We start from the raw sequence: 23,865 nt of genomic DNA, 5'->3' as shown, positions 1-23,865 counted from the left end.
TCCATAAATCCCTCTGTAATTTTTTTCCCATCTAATATGTGAACACAATGAAAAAATAATTTTTAACCTGGCTTTATCCAATACTCAGATTTCACTGTTTTAAATCTATGCAAATTAGTGCATATTTTATTAGATATTGCCTAATTTGCATATTTAAACATTAAATTACAGAAAACTTGTAATACATTTTTTTTTCTTATCTTAATGTAGGTAATCAACTGTGAAAGTTTCATGGTGATATCTGCTAGTTAAAAATTTTACCCTTTTCACCTGTAGTGTCTCGCCTTAATTTACATAAAAAAATGAAATCTCAGACAACTTGCAATGGTGTTTTTCTTAGTTATTATGTAATATGGAATACATCACATATCATATATACACTGGGAACATTTAAGAGTGATATTGATTGAATATGTATGTCGGCCTTAAAAAAATTACACAAATAATGCTTAATTTCACCTTAAAAGTTGGTATTTTGCACATATATATACATAAAAAAGGCAGTGAGCCTCCATTATATCTTTGCTCTGACCCTTGACTATCGATCTAGAAACTTAATTTCCTCATCTTGATTGCCTACTTACAAAAAAACTAGGGGAAAATGGTCCAACGACTGAGCAAGATAGGCAATTTGGCAGCCATTTTGATATGCAAATTAGAAGGTAAAAATCTCAAAATTTCGCTTGGGAACCAGTTTTTTTGGACTCAGCACCCTTGAAATATGTAAGGTAGGCCGGTTCCCAACTTGTACCCATAAATGCTCCTCACTTCTTATAGAAGGCCATTTTTCTGAAATCCGTCTAGTCTATAATGTCACAATGCACACATTCTTGATGGTTCTAAAATAAGGTTCATCTTCTTTCAGTAATATATGATTGATTTTGGAGTGAAATGTGAACCAAACATGTTTTTAGCTGGTTTTGTGTCACATGAGATGTTAGCCAAACACACTGTTCAAGTAGCATCTTGCCATCAGAGTGCATGTAAGTATAGCCGTGTTTCCATTACAGATTTGCGCAAACTTTTGCGATATTTTCTAAATGTCGATACAAAACTATTGCGAAATGACATCCTTTCCATTAACCGATGTTATGTGACTGAAACGTATTTTTTTCCTCTCGCGATAAGTCATTCCATAAAGAATGCCAACGGATGTTGGTAGGTTTCCATATATCCCAGCCACCGCACTAGCCATTATTTTTAATCGAAGGAGACGTAGGCATGTTATTCAAGCATTAATGGCAAGGAAAGCCACTTATACTTGGGAGCGGCCACGTATGAGGTATTTCTGGGTGTTTCTCCCTGCTTCGAGGTCTTGATTGTGGTATTTCTTTGTGGTTTAGAATCCAGTATTCCCATAAGTCTTTTGTCTTTTATGGATTTTAATAAAGAACTGTCTCGTTCTCTGTCAAAACATACCGCACCATCTACGTCCGGTGACCTGTAAATGCGCAAAAACTGTTTCCATTGCAGTTTTGCGAAATATTCCTTTTTCGAATTGCCTGAAAAACCACTGTGTTTCCATTGGGCGTATTTTCAATTCGCAATTTCAATTTGCGCAATTTGAAGGGTGATGGAAACGCGGCTTGTGTGTGAGTGTTCTATAAGACACACTGAGTGCAGTACCTGACCGTGACAGTGTGTGATATATAAAACACTATGGACGCAGTACCTGGCTGGTGGAGCTCATGAATAACAGAGGAGCTGACAGCCTTATCCCTCAGAAGGCCCGCGGTGTGACAGCACTCCCCGGCCCCACGCACAAGTGCTTAATGGCTAAATTGGGAGACTGTTACTAATCGCTTATTGAATAATGAAAGTGACACAGCTGATAAAAGATTTCAATACTGTAGATTATTTATAATATTTCACTTAAGTGCCTGCCTGACGAATGGGGGCTGGGGAAGAGGCCCGGGCGGCATCTGACAACGTTCAACCTTTTCAAAAAACGTGAATCAGGGCAAGACAAAGTGGCTCTCCAGGGTTAGGAAAAAGGAAAAGGGGAGGGAGAATGGGTAAAGAGTGAAAGAAAGATAGTGATGGCAAGAAATAAAGAGGGGGTGAGTGAGGTACATTAATGCAACCCCATTTCTCACAGAAGACCCCTACAGGTCAGAAACTACAAGAAAAATCTCTTTGTTTCAACACTTACAAATCCAGAATCCTCTTTCAGAACGTTAAATTAGCAAATTTTAAATGTGGTCCACCACAGAAGAGGAAGACATAGAAATTATTTGTATTAGACACTGAAGTATCAATCATAATAATCACTCATAATAAATGGATTGATCAATATAAATGTGTTTTTTTTTTTTTTTTCAGATGGGATAAATTGCAAAATAAAACGTAAGGTTCAGAGATTTATTATCAAAGACTGAATATAATCTTGGAACAATGGTCATGTATATGCTTACTACAATCTAAGGATTATCAGGGTCCTCATTTCCCATGATTCCACTCTTCCATGACCACATGGTGGCACCATAGAGAGAATTAAGTGGAACAGATGGCCTCTCAAAACTCTCAAATGCTAAGGTCATGGTAGAGTCATGGTGCATCAGATGAGTGGTTCTCAACTGGTTTTACATTGGCAACCCAATTCAGTAAAAAAAAAAAAAAAAAAAAAAAAAAGGGGGGGGGGGGGGGGGGGAGGAGGAGGAGAAAGAATTAGGCACATATGAGTGCATATTGACAATATTGTTCAAAAATTTGGAGTCGGCAAGATTTTTAATAATGTGTAATTAAATGGAAGTAGTCTCTTATGCCCACCAAGGCTATATTTATTTAAGGAAAATGAATTAAAAGCAAAGCATTAATATTCTAAAATATTATTAAAACTTAAAACATTTGCTATCTATTTTAATATATTTTTAAACTTATTTATTTCTGTGAATTTTCAGCAGCCATTAATCCTTCACAAATCATTCTAATATGCTGATTTTGGTGCTCAAGAAACATTTCTTATTATTAACAATGTTGAACTCATATAATGCAATTATTTTGGTGGAAACTGCAATTCTTTGATAAATAGAAAGTTGATTTTATTTGAAAATTTTTGTAACAGTATAAATGACTTTATCCTGAATTGCTGAATATAATTAATTTGTTTCTTTAAAAAAATATCGGCAGACCCCAAACTTTTGAGTGGTTGTGTATACAATTTAATAATTTATTTAATAATAAAAATATAAATTATAACATACTCATTCAGTGCACAAAACACAATGTGGTCACACTGCAAATTATCATTGTAATTAGTTTATATCCTTGCCAGTTTTGTTTCCTTTTATTTACATAGTTTGAAACCTGTCATGAAACCTATTCATGTTAGCATGTCTAATTTTAATTGCTTCAACCACCTGAATTTACACTCAAATACTGTCTGATGAATATTTATTTTTGCCATTTTACCTATGCACAATTAGAAGACTAGTATCATTTTGTTATTTGGACCTGGCATTGTTTTTCTGTTCTGTCCACAATCTGAACAGACCTGTGGCCCATTTATGGGTCACAACCCCTAGTTGAGAGCATCTGAATGCATAAATATATGTTATATAGTACTGTTAGAAACACAATGAGTACATTTAATTCTGAAGCAAATACTGTAGCACATGACACATGGATGTATACACACACACTCTTCCCTCACTGACAATATATTGGCCCCCTTTGGGAAAGGATCAATAAGAGTTGATTGGGAACATTTTAAACAAGCACTGATCCTCCGATCTCAAGAGGCCGTGGCCACCCACACAAGCCCAGTCTAATTAATCACACACTCTCTGAGCTGACACACACTCATCCATCATTCCTACATGCTCACTGTCTCTCTCTCTCTCTCACACACACACACACACACACACACAGATGACCTTATAACACTTCAGAACTGTATTCTCACCCTGACAAGAGGTTCTAAACTACTTACAGTAAACTGAGAACTCATTCGCATTAAGTGTAGACAAACATTCACAACAAGATTTTGAAAATGTAACGAGGCATATCATGAGGTTCATAAATCTATTGTGATCTAGCAATTTCTTAATTTTTTTTAGGTTAATTTAAATATCCAAATCTTCTTTAAAAAGTTAATAAAAGTTTGGTATTACACACTTTTGATGCAAATTTTGTTTATAAATATTCTGTATATTTCAGTATAGTAATTTAAGCCTTACTATGAGATTTTCAGTTGATTTCCAGTTGGAAATTATCCTCTGCTATGTTTGAAACTAACAGAAGCAGTTGGTGGGGCACATTCTCATTTTGTCAGTGACCTTTTTCATGCATTTACGCACACCAAGGTTGTGTTTATGTGATCAAAAACAGTAAAAACAGTACTATTGTAAAATATTATGATGATTTACAAAACCTGCATTTTATAATGTAATGTATTCTTGTGATGCAAAGCTGAATTTTCAGCAGCCAATACTTCAGTCCTCAGTGTCACATGATCATTCAGAAATCATTCTAATATGCTGATTTGGTGCTTAACAAACACTTAATATTACTGATGTTGAAAACAGTTGCTGATTAACATTTTTGTGAATTCTTTGATAAACAGAAAGTTCAACTGAACAGCATTTAATTAAAATAGATTTTTTTTCTGTAACAATGTTAAAGTCTTTACTGTCATTTATAATCAATTTAATGCATCCTTGCTGAATAAAACATATTAATTTCTTTAGAAAAAACATATTAACCCCAAACTGCTGAATGATAGTGTGTTACTGTAACTTTTGGTAAGATTTGTTAGATAATTTTGTAAATTGTATATCTGCATTGACATTACATTCACATGTAAACCTATGCAGGCCTCTAGCAAAGTTTTGTCCAAACAACACTTTAAGTGTAGTTAAATAAAATATTAATTAAATCACTTTAAGCTTCAATTCTAGAAAAATAAATACAAATACATATCAACTGTCATAGTGTCATAATGGTGGCTGCAGTGATGAGTGGAGTCTATGCGTGTGTGAGTGACAGACGGCGTTTAACCGGCTTGTCTGTGTGAGATTGTAATAATCACTCAGCATATTTCTCTTGCTCCACGCAGGCCTGTCAGCTGCCTGATCCATACTGACGGCAGGAAACATATTACACATCTGCTGCTCAGAAACATCTGTTCGACTGCAACTTCACTGCATGACGGTGTGTGCTCACTTGCGTTTGTGTGTGTGTGTGACAGCAGCAGTGTATGCAGCATATGTGCTTTTATACATGATGGTATATGGGAAGGCTTCTTTGATTCTAATGAAAAGTACAAATTGTCTGCATGTGAATGTTATTATTTGTCCCCGTTTTGCTTTTATGACAGCAGTATTGAAATGGCATGAACTCAACATGTTTAGTAAATATTAAAGATGTTATCCAGTGTGATTTAAGAAATGTTTCAAAGAGAAAGCTGGATTTCTGACAGTTCATTTAAAGGAGTTCATGTGGTCAATTTTACAAATAAAAAAATGACTTGTATTTATCTTAGTGATGTCAAAAGGACATAGAGGACCAACAATTTTATATTAAAATAGCTCTGTGAGTTACTTCTTGGGATAATTTTATAATAAAATGAAATGAAGCTGCTAAAGTCTGGATAGGTTTAGCAGCTTTAATAACCCCTCTACAGTAAGAAAATGAAAAACATCAATAACTGCGTACTATTGCTTGCAATGGTTTTTTTGTTTGTTTATTTTATCAATTACTTTTCACTTGTCTATACTTGTTTTCAAGCAATGCTTAAACAAAAAGGCTACATGTCATGCATTTAATGTATTTATTTTAATTATTAATTAATATTTATTTATAATGATTAACTTTAAAATACTTAGAAAAGCTAAATAGTCAAATAGTGTGTGTTAATGCAAATTAGTCTTTGCTTATTAAAATTCACAGGTACTGTTACTGACTACTGCTAATTTGATTATTGACCTGACAATTTTCCATGTGTTTCCAGGTTTAAATAGAGTTTAAAATCCAAATATTTCAGCGTGTCTTTTGTGCAATGTTTTCTCACAAAGCAAACTCCCCCTCATTTGACTCTCCCTGTAAAAGATCAATGGCACTGCAGAAGCTCAGCCAAAGATACGGGAGAATGTATAAAGACCATTTAAGAACCAGTGCTTTACAGCTGTTCTTAGGAACGTGGCTGAATGTGCAGACCAAAAGATGTTCAGTAGAGATCTGACAAGATTGTGTGGGACAGAGACAGGAAGTACCTTCTGCAGTTCCAGAGAAGCCGTCCACCTTGAAGTTACTGGTACTCTTCTTCCTCCTGTGTTTTTTGCGGTTGGCGTGGGGCGATGGGGGTGGATCCATCTTTGGACTGGTGGTACTGGATATGCTAGGACTGGAGCACACAGAATCTCCCATACTGGTATCTGCACACACAGAGAGAGAGACTGACGTTCAGGCCTATTTTACCACACACTAGAGCTGCATGACTCACTGTTAAAAGAGCACGATCTCCATTCAAACACCCATGCGATCTTATCCCTAAATGACAATGATTCAATTGTCTATTAAACCTTGACAAGTACAATAACAGCAGAACATTTAAATCTACGTTGGCGCTGCCGCTGAGCCAGAGAGCAGTTGTCATGGTATGAAACATTTTTTAAACCACACAGTATCAAAATGTATATTACAATAACTGATGTCTACAGTAGTGATCAAAACAGAGTAAATGTGTTACACCAGAAGGTGAAAAAAAAAATGCATTTGTCATTGAATCATTCATTCAATAGATTCATTCAAAAACGCTGATTTATCCAGAAATTAAACAAGTGAAGTCTTTGAGTGAGTCATTGAATCATTCATTTAAACGGATTTTTCTTTAAATAATTAAAATTAAATATTTTAAATAGACTGCAGCAATTGACATTTGTCAGAACCTCTAGTAAATTACCTGTCATTTTTAGATGTCTATTTAGAATCGTGATCTCTATTTTCAACAAAAAAATCTTGATTCTCAATTTATTGAGAATGCAACTCTGCCACACATGTACACACTGTAAGAAAAATCTACAGAAAAACTAAGAAATATTTATATTTCTATAGAATTATGTTATTCTATAGTTATTTATATAACTATAGAAAAAGAAAATCTGTTAAGTTTACAAATCAGACTATAGCCAAGAAAATGTTATAAGTAACTGAAACAAGCACAATTGTCAAAACACCTCCAGGGTCCAAAAAAACCCCACCTAAGGCCGCAGAGGGTTAAACCTAAAACACAACACAATGCAATGCATCATTCAAAATACAGAAAAAGCACCTGTGTAAAATCAATACAGAAAAATTCCTTTAAATGAACCGTACATTGGGCCCTATTTTCACAGACCTTTTTTAGAGTGTAGAACATTCTGTGGTGTCTACTCTGGTTTAAATGATCGAGCACCCGTGTTCGTGTGAGGCCAGTTCTGACTGGCGTTTGGCTGGATCCTCCAGCTCAGGCTATCAGAGGGGCTGCTTCACTTTTCATAAGCGGCACTGACAGCTGTGACTAGCGGCAGAATAAAATAACATTCAGTTCACATCAATTTCAGGCCGAGTGAAAGCGCCGATGTGGGGAGGGGACGGGGGGTGTTCAGGCTGGCACTGAGCATGCTCCCAGCGCCCTGCATCAGCACACAGCCCCAAGGACGGCCGTAACTTATTTTACAATCGTTTAGTCTCAGTTCAAGTGGAAAACGTGACAACTTATCTCTGCTGACAAGATGCCATCCCAAAGTGAACAATTAACCACCTCGTTCTAACAGCCCCTTTTGTTCAGCCCTCTCTCTCTCTCTCACACACACACTTCAACGTCAAATACACCTTTTTCCTCTTCCTCATATTCTCCATCCTTTTCTTTTCAAGCTCAGTGCTTTCTCAAAGGTCATTTATTAGTCTGGTATAATTCTAGCAGACAGTCAGTAACAGACAGTTTGCTTCTAGATTTTGTTAGTTTAGAGGAGTGAAGAGGCAACACACCACAACACCACATACATTATCATGGAATATTTAACTTCAAGGCAAAGGCTAAATGTCTGTCATCTTTTATGTAGAACGACAAACTAGTAAGTAAACCTGGGTGGCTGCCAGGTCATTGCGATATAGTGTTTTAGGATCAATGACACGGAACTCATTTTCTATTATTTATGCAGAGATTAACACCTCATCTATGATAAGTGTTTTTCATTTCTGAATCCATTTAGATTTTTTTTTTTTTTTTTGAGGTGGGGATAAAAATGTCTGATGAAAAAACACTAATTTATGTTTTTTACCTTATATATATATATTTTTTTTTTAAATAATTGTTTAAATTTGATACACTCGCATGTATTAAAAAATTTTCGCCCACAGGACTGCCGCATACTGGATGTTTTTCCCTTTTCACACCATTCTTTGTAAACCCTAGAAATGGTTGTGCGTGAAAATCCCAGTAACTGAGCAGACTGTGAAATACTCAGACCGGCCCGTCTGGCACCAACAACCATGCCACGCTCAAAATTGCTTAAATCACCTTTCTTTCCCATTCTGACATTCAGTTTGGAGTTCAGGAGATTGTCTTGACCAGGACCACACCCCTAAATGCATTGAAGCAACTGCCATGTGATTGGTTGATTAGATAATTGCATTAATGAGAAATTGAACAGGTGTTCCTAATAATCCTTTAGGTGAGTGTATATATATAGATACATATATTTAATCTGTTAGACTGGAGTAATGGATAACTTCTAATAAAGAACAAAAATGACATGACATTGCAAACATGATGAACTTAAATACAAAATAAGTACTCTGGTTGAATTTACCACGTAGCTTACACCATTTATAGAATCAGACAAGATAATTTTTACAGGAGTATATATTTTTACTGTTAAATGAAAACTTCTGCCGGATCCACAGCCTCATAATTCCCGACCGTACAAATGTTCCTTTAAAAAATACGTCCAAAAGCACTGAGGGGGAGGGGTTGACAACCATCCAACATTTTTAAGGTTGAATGTATAGTCTGACGAATAAGGAGCTGACAAATAAGGAGCTGGCGAAAAAGGAGCTGGAGTCAGCCTCGTATTTAAATATGTCATTTTAGTGATCATAGATGAGTTTTAAGGGATAAAATGATTGACTACAGGGGGACTGCCCGGATCACATGCCCGGAGCCGCTGGTCCAGATTGGTGGTGCTCTTTTGAAAACCAGTGTAAACACACAAGAAAAGTGTTCTTTAAGAGAGAAGAGAATGGATGTTGAGTTCTTGTAATCACTGGTGTCTGAGAACAGATTTATTATCATATATGTTTCTTTATACAGTATATAATTTCTATCAATTTTCCCCTAAATTATACGATATGATGAGCTTGAAACAGCGTACAGAGCGCTGATTTCCAAGTTCTGTTTGTTTTACATGCGGTTCAGGCTATTTTTACAACCATAAAATATGTTTACATGAGAAACGGTAAGCAGGTCTAGCGAAACTTTCAGTCCATTATAAAACATTACAACTAATACATGTCTGTCCATTATATGGTCAAAAAGAACTTTAGATATCAAGCGTTAGTTATTACAAGCTAGGGGTGGGCGGTATGACCAAAATTCTGTTTCACGGTATGACTAATTTTATTTCACGGTAACGATATATTTCACGATATAGTTATTTATATCTAGTTTTTCTCGAAAAATCGACAAAAAGGGCTTTGTATAATAAATAAACCCAAATAGGCTACTTTAGAAAGGAAAAGTACTTCACTGTGTTTGAATTTTCTTTTTTTTTATTTGGTAAATTATTTCTTTGGTAAACTATTTTTAACAGCTAAATATAGTAATCAAAACACTCTCATCAACTTTTAGATGAACTGCCCCCAACTGATTGATATTAAATACAACTCATATGTGCAATTAAACTTTAAATTAAAGTGTTGCTTCATCAATCAGTTTATAATATCTAAATAGTTTATATTGAACTATTCTATTCATAATAAATTAGTTACTTCCTTTTAATTTGGTAGGATATTAGTAGATACTAGTTAGTTATGTTTAAATGTTTTTCCGGTACATTTTTGCCATGTCTGCTTTTAAAGGACTTGTTTTGTTCTTTTTGTGATATCTGGCAACCCGTCACCTAAAGCTATGTTCAGAAGCGTCAAGTTCAGAACAGAAGTGACTAGGAGTAGAACAGCAGTATGAAAACCGAACAGCAGCTACTGTTAGTGTTGACTAACTATTGTAAATTATACACACCTTGTTGTAACTGCGTCATTATTTTACATAGCTCGGTGAACACCGACACACCGCGCTCCCTCTCAGTGCGTGTGCACGCGCGCGTCTTTTGCATCAGTAAAATGCGATCGGAATTTGAGTGACACGTTGTAATCACGCATTGAGTCGAAGCAAGATTTTAGCAGCTGTTTCAGTGGCCAATTGTTTGGAGTTAGAAATATATAACTCGCGCTGCATATTTAGTAATTTTGCCTCAGATAGGCTACAGGATTATACATTTGCTTTAACAAGCAGGATGTTCAGTACGGCAACCGCTCGCGTGTCATACTGAATGCTTTCGTGTTTAAAAAGTAACTATAGAGACAGAAAGATGCAGATAACTATACATCATTGGTTATTTCTATTCGTTACAATATTGATATATGAACTGTTGTTGTCAAGTAAGCTTGCGATCGTGCACTCTAAACTGTAGCCTACGGGTGCTGCTCTGCTCTAGTTGACTGCTGCGCCTTTCCCCCCCGAAAATATCACGTTAACAACAACCCTTTAGAAAACGTAATTCCTTTGTGGATCCTCTTGATCTGCTTTCTCCATGTTTCTTTGACAAATCTCAGTGTCTCATTCTCATGCACGCTGCACGTGAGTTAACCACGCCCACTTATTTACATGTCGTGGTATCACGGAATAAAAAAATCTGTTACGGTTGACATTTTCTACTGCGGTAACGATATATACCGTCATACCGCCCAGCCCTATTACAAGCACTCGATGATGCTTTAAAGTGGGTTTTGAGCAAAAACAAATTATAAATTTATTATAAATAAATTGTGAAGCGTAGCTTGACATTTGTTACTCATCTTCGATTTTATGATGTTTTGGTCAAATTTTTTTTTTAAAGTATTATAGATAGTTTTTGTTTCTGGTGTAGGACCATAATTTATTTAGCTTAATTTATTGTATGCTGTGCAGCAGGCGAGGTTAAAGCCAAATGGAAGAACCTCAAGACACACACACAAGGAAAATGCATTCTCGGTCAGCGCCACCTATTCGCTTCGCTTTATTGCATCGGGCTCAGTGTGAAAGGGCCTTTTCACTTTGTTTTATTCATGTAATATACACTACCACTCAATTTTTTGTTAAGATTTTTAATCAGGAATGATGCATTAATTTGATCAAAAGAGACAGCAAAGACAAGTGAAGTGTGAAAATTTCAAATACATGTCCTTCAAAGAATCTCAAACAAATATAAAATATTAAAGCAGCACAATTATTTTCAACATTGATGATAAGAAATTTTTCTTCAGCACCAAATCAGTATATATTGAATGATTTCTTTCTTTTATACGGTAGCATAAATGTGAAAGCAACAAAAAAAAATTTAGGAACCATTTTCTTGGATGTTGCTAGGCCATTACTAGCTCAATCTTGGTGGTTTCTACATGGTTGCTTACTGGGGCAAATCAACAAACTAAAAATAAAAGTAAAGGGGTAAACCAGGAGTATGATGCAGTGAGTGAGAGAGAGCAAGAAAACATTTAGGGCAGTCAAAGGGAACAGACAAGAGAAGGAAAAAAAAAAAAAACCCACGGGTGCATAACTCAACAAGTTGGGTGACCTGATATGAGAACAGCCGAGCATTTATCTTAAAGCAAGTCGGACCAAAAGCATGTGCCCCAGAGCACCTAAACACAGCAGATGTAATCAAAGAGACACTCATTACACTCATTGTAGCCACGTAGGGAGGGACAGAGAGGGTATTTTTGTGCACAACTGTCTGCTTGGGGCAAAGGATGCTCCAGGTAAAGATACAGGGATGTCACTGCCTTTCCCATGCCCTCAAGACAACATGGAGTGGGACAAAAAGACACAGAGAGAACGATCACTGGAGGGGGATCTTATCTCCTTTAAACGGACTTGGCTTTGTTTCTTCTGGAATAAAAGAGCTCATTACTGAGGCTGAGTTTCTCAAATGGCAGCCATGTCCAGTCAGAACGAGTCTGCTCTGATGTGATCCAACTCATTCAGACAGCACACAGCCAAGTGTCAACTCTTTTCAACTTTGACCCTCTCTTACAATTACACTTTAAAGGCATCTGTATATCTAAATGATCTCAGGTCAAAACAGCTTGGTTCAGTATATTTTGCATAAAAAGCACAGGGCAGGCATCTGCAAAAATGTAAGGCTTTATAAGATCTTTTTAAGACCTGTACAAATAAAACTACCGGTAATACCATATGGGTGGGGTAGAGCAATGTCTATGGTAACATATAAACCATAAAATGACAATTTAAACAACTTTACAGTTAAAATGAAACCGGTTTTGACAAAGACATTTTTTTTTTTATAAAATGATCTTATCCTAATTGTTCAGATTTTTTTAATGCACATTAGCTTCTTTTCGATCTACCAGCCAAATAAAAATGCAGCTTCATTCTCTGACAGTAGGTGGCACTTATGGAACAGCAAAAATATAGCAGTTACACTGGTAACCCCTGAATACAACACAGTTGTGCTTTTTAGAAAGGCATTGAGTTTGCAGGTTTGTAGGAAGCTTGTTTCCGCCACATAATAAAACATATACAAAATAAAATACAATTTTCACTTTTTTTCTCACAATTGCGAGTTCACATCTCGCAATTCTGACTTTTTATGTCAGAATTGTGTGTTCTAAAGTCAAAATTGTGTGATATAAAGTCGCAATTATTTTATTAAGTAAGAATTGCATGATATAAAGTCGCAATTGCCTTATAAAGTCAGAATTGTGACATATAAAGTCGCAATTATGAGGAAAAATTGTATTTTATATAAAAAGTAACCTATATCTTGCAATTCTGACTTTACAGCGCAACTTTAAATCACGCAATTCTGAATTTATATCTCGCAATTCCAAGAAATAAAGTCAGAAATGTGAGATGTAAACCCGCAATTGTGAGATAAAAAGTTGCAATTATCTTTTAAAATGTTTTATTCTGTGGTGGAAACAAGCTTCCATAGGTTTGATTTAAACACGATTAGCTTCTTTCAAACAGTAATCCCAGTATATTACAGTAAAATTACCAGAACTACTTTTCCCGAAAATGCACAAATGTGCTGTTCACACAAGAAAGAGTTCCGTCTTTTTACTGGTAAGATACCACTTACACATCAGTACGAAAATAAACTCTGTGATGTCAATCATCAAAAATGACCTTAAAAAGCTGTACTGTTTTCTTTATCCACCTGGATGAGGAGAAGCACTTTAGTTTCACTATCTGTCCAATTTGACAAAAAAAATTTATCTCTGAGTGACAGGCATACAGGGATGATCACCACGGACACAGATTTGTGCTTAAAACATGAGACACATAAAAGTTACTATAGTGTTGCAGTTACTATAGTAGGCAACAACAACAGCAGAGCCACGGCTCTAAAGAATGGAAAGACGAGTCTCACTTGTAAACTTTCTGCACGAGGGCACTTACTGTACATTACATGTGTGTACAGACTAGATGACTTTAATGCTCTGCCATGACGCTTTAATTTTGACGTTGACTAGTCGCTGATCATAGCCTATAGAGGGGTGCAACAGGATAAGAAATCTTTGAAGTTCACATTTACGCTCTGTTTCTAACAGTTAAAATGACAAATAAATGCATATTCCGAGAGCGCTCCACATGATATGCTTGATTATACCATCTGGATGCTCAAAATTGTATGCGCAAGTTAAGCTAATGCGCTGCTGCATTGTAACGCACAAAGAAACTAGGTAGAATGAATTCACATGCAATCGCTCTCTTTCTAATGCATTTATTTAAATGTTGTCTTTACTGTGCTACTTTATCTGTATCTAATTTAGAACGAGCAGAAATCTGTGAGAAATAACGAAAAAAAAAAAAAAAATTGAACTGATAAAAATAAGCTGTTATGTAGCGGCAATAGCCTTGTGGGCAGCACTGTGTCATATGCCATAGCTGTGCACAAGGCAACCCACGTTTGAGAAGCTTGAAGTAAACATGCAAATCCATACGTTTTTCTCCAGTGTAGAGAAGTGTACAGCAGTTTTTTTTTATTCTCAGATTTCCTGACAAAAATTATTTATTTTTCCTTTAATAATAACTGAATATTTTATAATACAATTTTAGACCTTTCTAATGATTTGTAAATAGTTATTACAATAGTGATATTTATTATTTTGTTTAATATATTTATATAAATATTATTATAAGATATAACAATATTTTATTAAAAAAATATTATATGGTAATTATTATTATTGATGATGATTATTAGTCATATTAATAAATAAAAACAATATTTTAGCCAAAATGTAGCCCTAAAAACAAGCACAACAAACTTGGTGTTTTTTTAAAATAATTTTAAGGGAACACTTCCATAATTCTGATGCGCTTTCCTCTATATGCCATTTCCCTCAGCTAATAGAGCGAGTTAGATGATGCCAGGAAAATGAACTGCGCAACTTGTGGTTGTTTTCAGAGATGGTAACAGATGTTTTGTACGTACCTGTACTACAATTGTGTGGCCTGTGCGTCCTGCGCTACAAAACTTTCAACCTCTGTAGCACCAGAGCTATGTGCAAACAAAATTAATGTACAGCCCTGTTTAAGGCTTTTTATGATCTTAAATTTATACTTTAATTAAGTCTCTGTTTAGTGCCAAGTACTACATTGTGGGAAATGAATAAGCAAGCTTATAGACCACCAGAAATGGACTCTATGAAAATATCTTTGTTTGATGTGTGGACAATAACAAAATATCAGAATATTCTAAAAGCAGGAAATAATAATAGTTAAGAAAATAAATTAATAATTAAGCTTCCAGGATAAACAAAAACAAGAGACTAAACAAAAGGTTAAAGGTTAGTTAACAGTCTCTCCCTCTCAGTGCAGTGCAAGGAACGTCAGTTAATTACTTTGCTACCACTTATCTCTCTCCATTTCTCTCAGGAGAAAGACAAGATCTCATTCCCGCCAGCTCCTGGGGGCAAGAGGTGACAAGCAGTCAGCGTCCGGCACTACCGTCATCCAGACATCAGATCTGATCCAGTCAGGCCGTGGACAGACACATCATTAAGCCAGCAGAAAGGTTATTTTTAAGAGATTCCTGGGGGGAAGGATACGAGTACTCACACAACCTCACAACAGAGCCCTCCGGAGCGCCGCAGTGTCCGAACATCCCTCCTGAATATCACTGAAGCAGTGATAATCCCTAACTCCACTGCTGAAGTCACTGATATACATGGTGATACGCACAGAGAGGGATTCATACGCTTTCAGTAATGTTAAAGAGAGGCTTGTTTATCAAAGTATGCTAACATTTGTATTTTTTTTTCTTGCTTGCTTGCTTTTAATAATGTAAACACGCTCCATTTCATTTTGTTCATACTATAGTGGATATTTATGTTTTTGTTTCTGTTCTTTTGTCACAGAAATAAATAATTATTAATTCTGAAAGTATTATACAAACCCCTTAAAGGGATCACTTTGTGAAAATAGGCTTTTCAGAATTATTATTTTTTTTTCATATTTCAGTACAGACTGTATTTTGAATACTGTTCACAAAATGCAGCCTTTGCAAAAAGGCTGTTGACAGATGGGGCAATGCAAACAATAAAGTTTACAGCAAACCAAAAATTTGAGTGCTTTTCATTTCACATGTGAAAAGGGAATTTGCACTGAACTCTTAAAGGCACAGTAGCAATAGGCTTTTCCCACAGCACATATATTTATGTAGTGCTGTGTACCAGAAGAATTGAGATGAAGTGTTTCGCCGTTAAACCCATTTTTCTGCAAACAGCATGCTGAACTCTGAAAATGTTGACAATGCACTATAAAGCAAATGTTTTCGCAATTATTCCACACAAAGTGACAGGTATACAAACAGTACTTTCTACTTACCATGTCTGACTGAATCCATACTTTTAAGCAGTTACTACACTATGGATTTGAATTCGGTTCAGTGTGGATTAATTACTATTTGGAAGTAAATATGGTCTGCCTGCTCATGTAAATTAGATTTCTGAAAACACCGGTAAGCTGGCAGTTTAGCGATCTTTGCGATCTTAGCGTTTGATATTCTATTCACAGAAAAAAGTGTAATACATCAAGTCTGTGTTAATTTACGGGCCTGAGAGAGCGAGAAAGAATGTGCATGTATGAATTACCTCAGTTTCTCTCACAGTGAAGCAGTGAGTTTAATTGATTCAAAAACAGTGATGTTACTAACTCCTTGCTGAGAAAGATAATGTAGCTCTTCAGTGGTGAAGCTATCTTACTAATAAAAAATAGCAGGGCAGCGTTAAGTTTCTGTGTTGCTGAATGTTTCTATGTGAGTGAATGTCTGAATGTGAGCGCGTGAGCTACAGTGAAGAAAGCGGATTAGTTTAAAACGCTTCTAATTTTTAGAGCTCTCTAAAATGTAGAGAGTGTGTTAGTTTGTGTTAGCAAATTAGTTAGCAATGGCATTATAGTATGCAGTGTTTAATAAACAGCTGTTATACTAAATTCTGCTAAGGTAAAATTTAGTGTAGACCCGTATCGTGATATATATTTTATTGTGGCCTCTGCATTGGGAAACGTATCATATTTTTGACTTTGTTGCCAATACACAGTCCTAGTTCTGCTTACTTTAGATTATTTTATCATTAATGGCCATTATTAAAGAAAATGTTAAATGCAGTAGGCCAGAAATTAGTCACAGTTCGGGTATGCAAAAAAAAAACAACAACCAAAAAAAGTGGCAGTAAATGTCTACATGAGCAAGTCATTGAGTAATTCATTCATACAGCTGATTCATTCAGCAATGAAGTAAATGGCTCTTATGAATGGGCCATTGAATCATTGGTTCACCCGATTGATTCGCTCAATACGCAAATTCATTCAGAAACGAAACACCAGGTGTATTCGACTTGAAAATCAAACAAAGTTTTGCTAAAACAGACAATATTATGTTTAAAAGATACCACAATATTAACTTATTTATTGAACTGTTGTTGGTCAATGTCACATTTGCACACATGCTATTCGGAAGAAAAAAAGCACTAGTGTGATTTTGCTTAACTTATATAAATATGAGACAAAAACTCATACAGGGGCATTTTTGCCCCAATATCTTGAATTTTAGGGAGCTGTTGCCCTGCTTCATGTTCATCACCAATCAATCAACTATATAAAACGTTAATTTCACCTACTTTTAATCACGTTATTGTTGACAGCCCTTACCAGTCAAAAGTTTTGGATCGTAAGATTTTTAATGATTTTAAAAGAAGTCTCTTCTGCTCACCAAGGCTGCATTTATTTGATAAAAACAAAACCAAAAAAAACCCCAGTAAAATTGTGAAATATTATTACAATTTAAAACAGCTGTTTTCAATGTGAATATATAGTGAAGTGTAATTTATTCCTGTGATCGAATTTTCAGCATCATTACTCCAGTCTTCAGTGTCACATGATTCTTCAGAAATCATTCTATGATGATTTGATGCTCAAGAAACATTTCTCATTATTATCAATGTTGAAAACAGTTATTTACATTTTTATTTCAGGATTCTTTGATGAAAAGAAAGTTCAAAAGAACAGCATTTATCTGAAATGGAAAGCTTTTGATATAAGAATGATTTCTGAAGGATCATGTGACACTGAAGACTGGAGTAATGATGCTGTTTAAATTGTCATAATATTTAACAATATTAGTGTTCGTTTTTTTTTGTTTTTTTTTAATCAAATAAATGCAGCCTTTGTGAGCAGAAAAGACTTCTTTTAAAAACAAAAATCTTACCGATCCAAAACTTTTGACTGGTAGCGTGTGTGTGTGTGTGTGTGTGTGTGTGTGTGTGTGTGTGTGTGTGTACACGACTGATGTATTTCGAGTACCACACTACAAGTTCTGTTGTTGACGTCATGTGTGGGGTTCTGTGGCTCAGCTGTGTGCGTGTAGTGTCCCGCTGCGCAGCCCGTTTAAGCTTTTCACAGCTTTAATCGTTATCAGGGATAAACACAGAGGCAACTACAGACAAGGGTCAAACGACAAGCCTAAAACAAGTCACACCATGTCATTGCAGTTCATCAGCACACACATACACATGGAGTCTGACAGCTGTCAGTCCAACAGTGACTTCCATCTGTGTGTTCCCATTTCCCCCTGTGGCTTTGCAGACATGAGAGATTTCATAAAAATAGCCAAGTATGGAATTATATATGACAACAGAAAGGTGACAGACTGATAAACATCATGCTCCAAACATTTCTCTTCTGCTAGCGACTCGCCGTCGACAGATGGGCCTTTGGTAATGTGCTTCTCCTGAGTGGCCATTACTTTGATAAACAGTTAAAGCAGCATTAGAGCTTGACACAAGGATCAATGAAAGGTGGAGTGGGTGTATGTGTGCGTTTACAACGATACGATAACAAATCGCTGTTTAAGGTTCTGTTCTCTGTTCTGAAGAAAAACCTTTAAGACAACCATATGTGTACAAGTACACAACCCAAAAGCCCCCCGGCAGTTTGAGGAGGCATGACATGTCCGACACTTACCCGTGCTGATTCCTGAGTTGGCGATGACTGTGGCATCACTCCATTGGTCAGCGCTGGATACAGAATATGAGCGCTGATGCATCCCGTCTGGCCGACTGTTAAACGACACCAGACTGATGCCACTCGCCATCTGAGACGCTGAAGAACTACTGGTCACAGATCCTGTGTGAGAGATGCATGATAATTAATACACCATTGTTCTAATATACCCAATGCGCTCACAGAGTTGTTACTCATCCTGTTTCAAAATTTGATTGAAAATTATCTGTAATGCCATTTAATTTTTGTTCATGTTATAATGTATTGATTTCATTCTTTAGCAAACTCCAGTTAATGATTTTTTTTGTACAATAAGTAGGCACGATATTGGTTATCAGTCGATATTAGAATTTTTTTTTTATTTTAATTTAGCAGTATCGGTCGATATTGGATATTTAATTGTGTATGGTAATTTTACATTTAAATCATTTATTGCTCAAAGTTCATCTTAAAAAAAATTATAATTCCAGAGATAGTTTCATCCAACAAAATTAAAATTCAATTATCAATGTTTATATGTGAATAAAATCCTAAATTAAAGTGTCTTCTTGAGAAGACTTGGATTAAACAGCTCAATTTGTTTGGATTACTTTTACAATGTCTTCATTTGTGTCCCGAAGATGGACGAAAGTCTTGGTTTGAGATGACATGAATAAATGTGATATGAGTAAACGATGATTTTAATTTTTAAGCGAATTATCCCGTTAAATGTAATATTTAGCAAATCTATTTTTATATCATACATGTACACCGTACACCGTATTGTTGTGATGATTAAATTCACTTGAAGCATTTAAAATTATTTTATCTTTTTTTATTTTTTATTTTATTTAAACAAAATATCAAGAGAATAAAGATTATCTTACTGAAATCGATCAGAGGTGTAATATAAAGGCATCCCTAATTAGCTGTTGCCTTCATAATAGTTTTGGTAACAAGTACGACAATAATAATAAGCATAACTAACACACATGCACCAAACTTCTTAATTTGTTCTCGTCAAGGAGCATAAATAGTGACATCAGATTACTTAAAGGTTAATTATCACCACCGTGAGTCTGTGGGAGAGGTTTGTCTGACTCGCATGGAAATTAAAGTGGACATCATAGGAAGTCATATCTAATCGCACTAATAAGATTACAGCACAACTGAGCACAAACAAATGTGAGAAAGATATTATATGACGTGCAAATACTGACTCAAACACAAATCAACCATAAGGCTGCTGGGCTTACCAACAGATGAAATTCAACTCTGACAATTTAAAGGGTCAGTTCACCCAAAAATGAAAATTCTGTCATTACTTACTCACCCTCATGTCGTTCCAAACCCTTAAGACTTTTGTTGATCGTAGGAACGCAAATGAAGATCTTTTTGATTAAATCTGAGCTTTTTGTCCCTCCATAGTCAGCCTACGCAACTGCAACTTTGACGCATCAAAAAGTTCATAAAGAGATCAGAAAACTAATCCATATGAATTGAGCAGTTTAGTCCAAATTTTCTGAAGAGACTCGATCGCTTTTTATGATGAACAGATTTAATTTAGGCTTTTACTTACATATAAACATTGATTAGCGAACTACAAGCTCAACCGAACCTAAATGACACGTGAGAACAAACCTCTTGCGGAAGCTCAAACATGCTGCGTAACACACGAGAACGAACCTCATTGGTACAGCTGCAGCTGCGTAGGCTGTCTATGGAGGGACAAAAAGCTCTCAGATTTCATCAAAAAGATTTGCGTTCCGAAGATGAGTGAAAATCTTACGGGTTTTGGAACTAACCCTTTAACAGTTTGTCCAATAGCAGCGAACATAATGTAAATAACGCTAATGTGATGATACTTGTTATTTGCCCTAGCTACAGTCAGTGCACACAAAACACTTGATGTAGTCAAAAAAAAAAAGGGTTCAGTAAATATTTCTTTTTCTGGTTTTTAATATGTTGTTGGAAAAAGGTGTACCCACGGGCCTCCAATGGCCCGTTGCAAACACGACTGAATGAAATGTCATGACTCAATTTAATCTCCATTGTAGCGGATAAATCAGACGGCAGCACCTTTGGGTAAATGGCAAAATCTGAGCGTACTTCAGGAGAGGCCTGATATACTACATTTTTACATCCGTGGCCATCTGGAAGAAAAAAATAAACACTATGCATGTGTGAGGGCAGAGCAAAGTTTACGCACACACACAGTGCAAGAACAGCAGTGTGTGAAGATATGCTATAATGGATTCGGTGGATAATGGCAGCTTTCACACAAAGAGATGTTAAGACCAAAGGAATAAGAGGTGCATGTGATCCAGCCCTACAGTCAAATACTCGACTTACAAAAGCTTTCACTGCCTTAACACTGTGAAATATCTCTCTTTTCTCCTCTACCGCAGCCTCCCTCCTTCCCTCATTCTCTCTCTCTCTCCCTCTCATTAGTGTTCATTTCGGACTTGCCTGACTGGAGAACGAGCGCTGATTGCATTAATATTCATGACAATAATTAGTACATGTATTATGGGTCACTGAATATTCATGCTATTAGTTTGGTCCTTCTGGTGCTGTGTGTGTGTGTGTATGTGCCTGAGTAGGGTCTTTAACACTCCTTGGGGGGCTTAAGGATTGTTGATCCAATGAGTGTGTATACGAATAACTAAACAATAACTTAATTGTTTAATTCTCTACTAATGAAGACTGTGCACTTCTGAGGCCCATTATAATGACATTAAGACACATTAATACATTTGGTTTCTAGGAAATGTAAGGAAATGTATTATATTATTTTTAATATGTATTATAAATAATTGTTATGAATATATATTAAATTGTATATATTTTATTATACATCCATTAATTTACCATATGTAGGGTCTCTTCTCAGGCCATGGGCAGAAAAACACCCTGAAAGAATGGCCAGTATACATTTCATTCTATTAAATAAAATAGAAAATTAAAACTAAGCAAAGTGAAAAGCAAAATAAAACAAAAAGCAAAGCAAAGCAAATCAAAAAAAAAAAAAAAAAAGCATGATCACATTACCTGGTGCCTGTCCAAGCTGCAGGTTGCTCATGTCCTTGGTCAACCCGTTGGTTTTGGGACTGGGGGCCGCACATGTGGAGATGGCCCTGGGGGGCCTCTTCCCTGGAACCTTCACTGTAGTCCGAAGCAGGTCGATCTCCTTCCCATGAACATTCTGCATATAATCCTATAGGTAAAAATGACAAAAAGATTACTCCAACAGCACTGGACACTTTGGATGAAAAGTGTCAACTAAATTTATTTGGTCAGCATACAGTTAATCCTTCCCACCCTCTGGAGGTGAAGAAATCAATATCAACATAATTGAAATTCATGGTGAAGAAATGCACGTTTGTATGCAGAAAATCAGCTAATGCTTTTTAGAGCACATGTGAAATCTCTTTTTCCTTTTCCGCAGATCACAGCATGCCATCGCAGCATGTGTTTGGATTCTAACTGCGTTGTCTGGATTTGCGCGCGGCTTTGCTTGCGTTGATGATGAAAGTTACTCAATGCTAATAGGGATGCAATTACCAGCCGCAAGCTGTTGGCCCGCCACTCCTGAAGGGCTCTCCTGTGGCTTGTTAAACCGTGTTGAGAGCTCTTGGCTTTGAATTGCCCTTTTGTTGGCCTCTAGTGAGGGATGGACATGTTATACACTTGCCGTAAATTGCTCGGTACAGCACACATACACAGAGAGTCTTCAGGTCTTTGTGTTATTTGATTGGCACTCAGCTGATGTATGGCAGTTCCGGGTGGTACACGCTCCCTCTCAAAGCCTTGCCCCTGCTCATTAAGGCCAAACACCCCACGTAGCTGCTCTATTGAAGAACGTATGTTATTGTGTTCCATGTAGGACATACACTCCGGGGACTGGTCCATATGTAACTCTCGATTTAAAATAAAGGACGGGCAAACCACTTGAGGGATTTCGTTTAGGGAGTTGGAGTGCTCAAATGTTAACGGTTGGTAAAAAGACCATCATCTGGCCACTTCAGGGGCAGATGTGCATTTAAAATTTATGCTCTGCATAGATGAATCTATCAAACCGTACTGCGCTAAATAATCGCGTAATGTTTAACAAAACAGTGCAAGTTTAATCAACAATAGTTATGTGCCAAAAAAAAAGTTGTGGTTATAATGGATGTGAACATGGATGAGCTATTTGGGATATTTTTCCCCTCACAAATTAGGTTGCATCTATTGCCATCCACTTAATCAGCTGCATTAATGTGATTTCTTTTTCACATAGTTAAGCAATTAAGAGCCCTGATTGAGTTTCATCCTATTAGCCTCCGCAAACACTCTAATTGATGCCTGTGTAGCAGACACCTGCTGATGAGAGGAACCTGTTCACAGTCAAAGGGAGGAGGGGGACGGAAAATGATGACGCACACTTCCTCTAATTCACCCTGATGAGGTTGTTAATTAGGGAATTAATGTATGCGAGTTTAAATTATGTTCAGTGAATTTGACAAACTATTTTCTTTTCTTTCTTTTTTTATTTAAAAGTGTGGCCCCTTTGTACTCATCTAAAATCCATGGGCTCAGTATCTAAGATAACTGGAAATAAAGAAGGGGAATAAGATAAAAAAAATAATAATTGCAGGTCTAAAATCTGTATCAGTGTGTCAGGAAGGCATTTAACCCAGTCTGTCGAATGACAGAAGAAGAAAAAATCTAAAAACAAATAATATAAATGTAATTAACCATACTTATGCAAAGTTAGGATATAAAAGTAAAAAGGTTTATCCACCTTTAAAGGGGTGATGAACTGAGAAATCAAAGTTTCCTTGAGCTTTTGACATATAAGAGATCATCATACTATAATAATATCCTGTAAGTTTCAGAACTGAAAACTTCCTTGTTAGTCCAATAAAAGCTTTTATAGACATCAGGCTCAGCAAACGACTCGTTTTTCAAAGTGGGGAACTATGACGTCAAAGAGGATAAAACACCGCCTCCACAAAAGAAGATAAACGCCTACTTCAACACGGCCTGTTTAGCCCCGCCCACCGATTCGCCCAAACATGCTAAATAACATAGGACGACATGATAATTGCTACCGGATCGAGCTACTTACAAGCAAT

General features: G+C 36.2%; 1 protein-coding gene across 4 annotated transcripts in view; it reads right to left on the bottom strand.

Annotated features, from left to right (window-relative positions):
* The window catches only part of agap1 (ArfGAP with GTPase domain, ankyrin repeat and PH domain 1), a 204,366-nt gene that overhangs the window by 45,101 nt on the left and 135,400 nt on the right, over positions 1-23,865 (bottom strand). For all 4 annotated transcript variants that reach the window (XM_079883366.1, XM_079883367.1, XM_079883368.1 and 1 more), the window contains 3 exons: positions 21,797-21,962; positions 18,728-18,889; positions 6,213-6,374 (listed from right to left, as the gene is read on the bottom strand). In XM_079883366.1, coding sequence (XP_079739492.1) covers positions 6,213-6,374; positions 18,728-18,889; positions 21,797-21,962 — 490 coding nt within the window. The remainder of the gene's footprint in view (positions 1-6,212; positions 6,375-18,727; positions 18,890-21,796; positions 21,963-23,865) is intronic.

Source organism: Squalius cephalus (genome assembly GCF_949319135.1).
Source record: "Squalius cephalus genome assembly, chromosome: 10".
Lineage (NCBI taxonomy): Eukaryota > Metazoa > Chordata > Actinopteri > Cypriniformes > Leuciscidae > Squalius > Squalius cephalus.
Note: the sequence above shows the minus strand (reverse complement) of the source record. Positions and strands in the feature narration are given on the sequence as shown.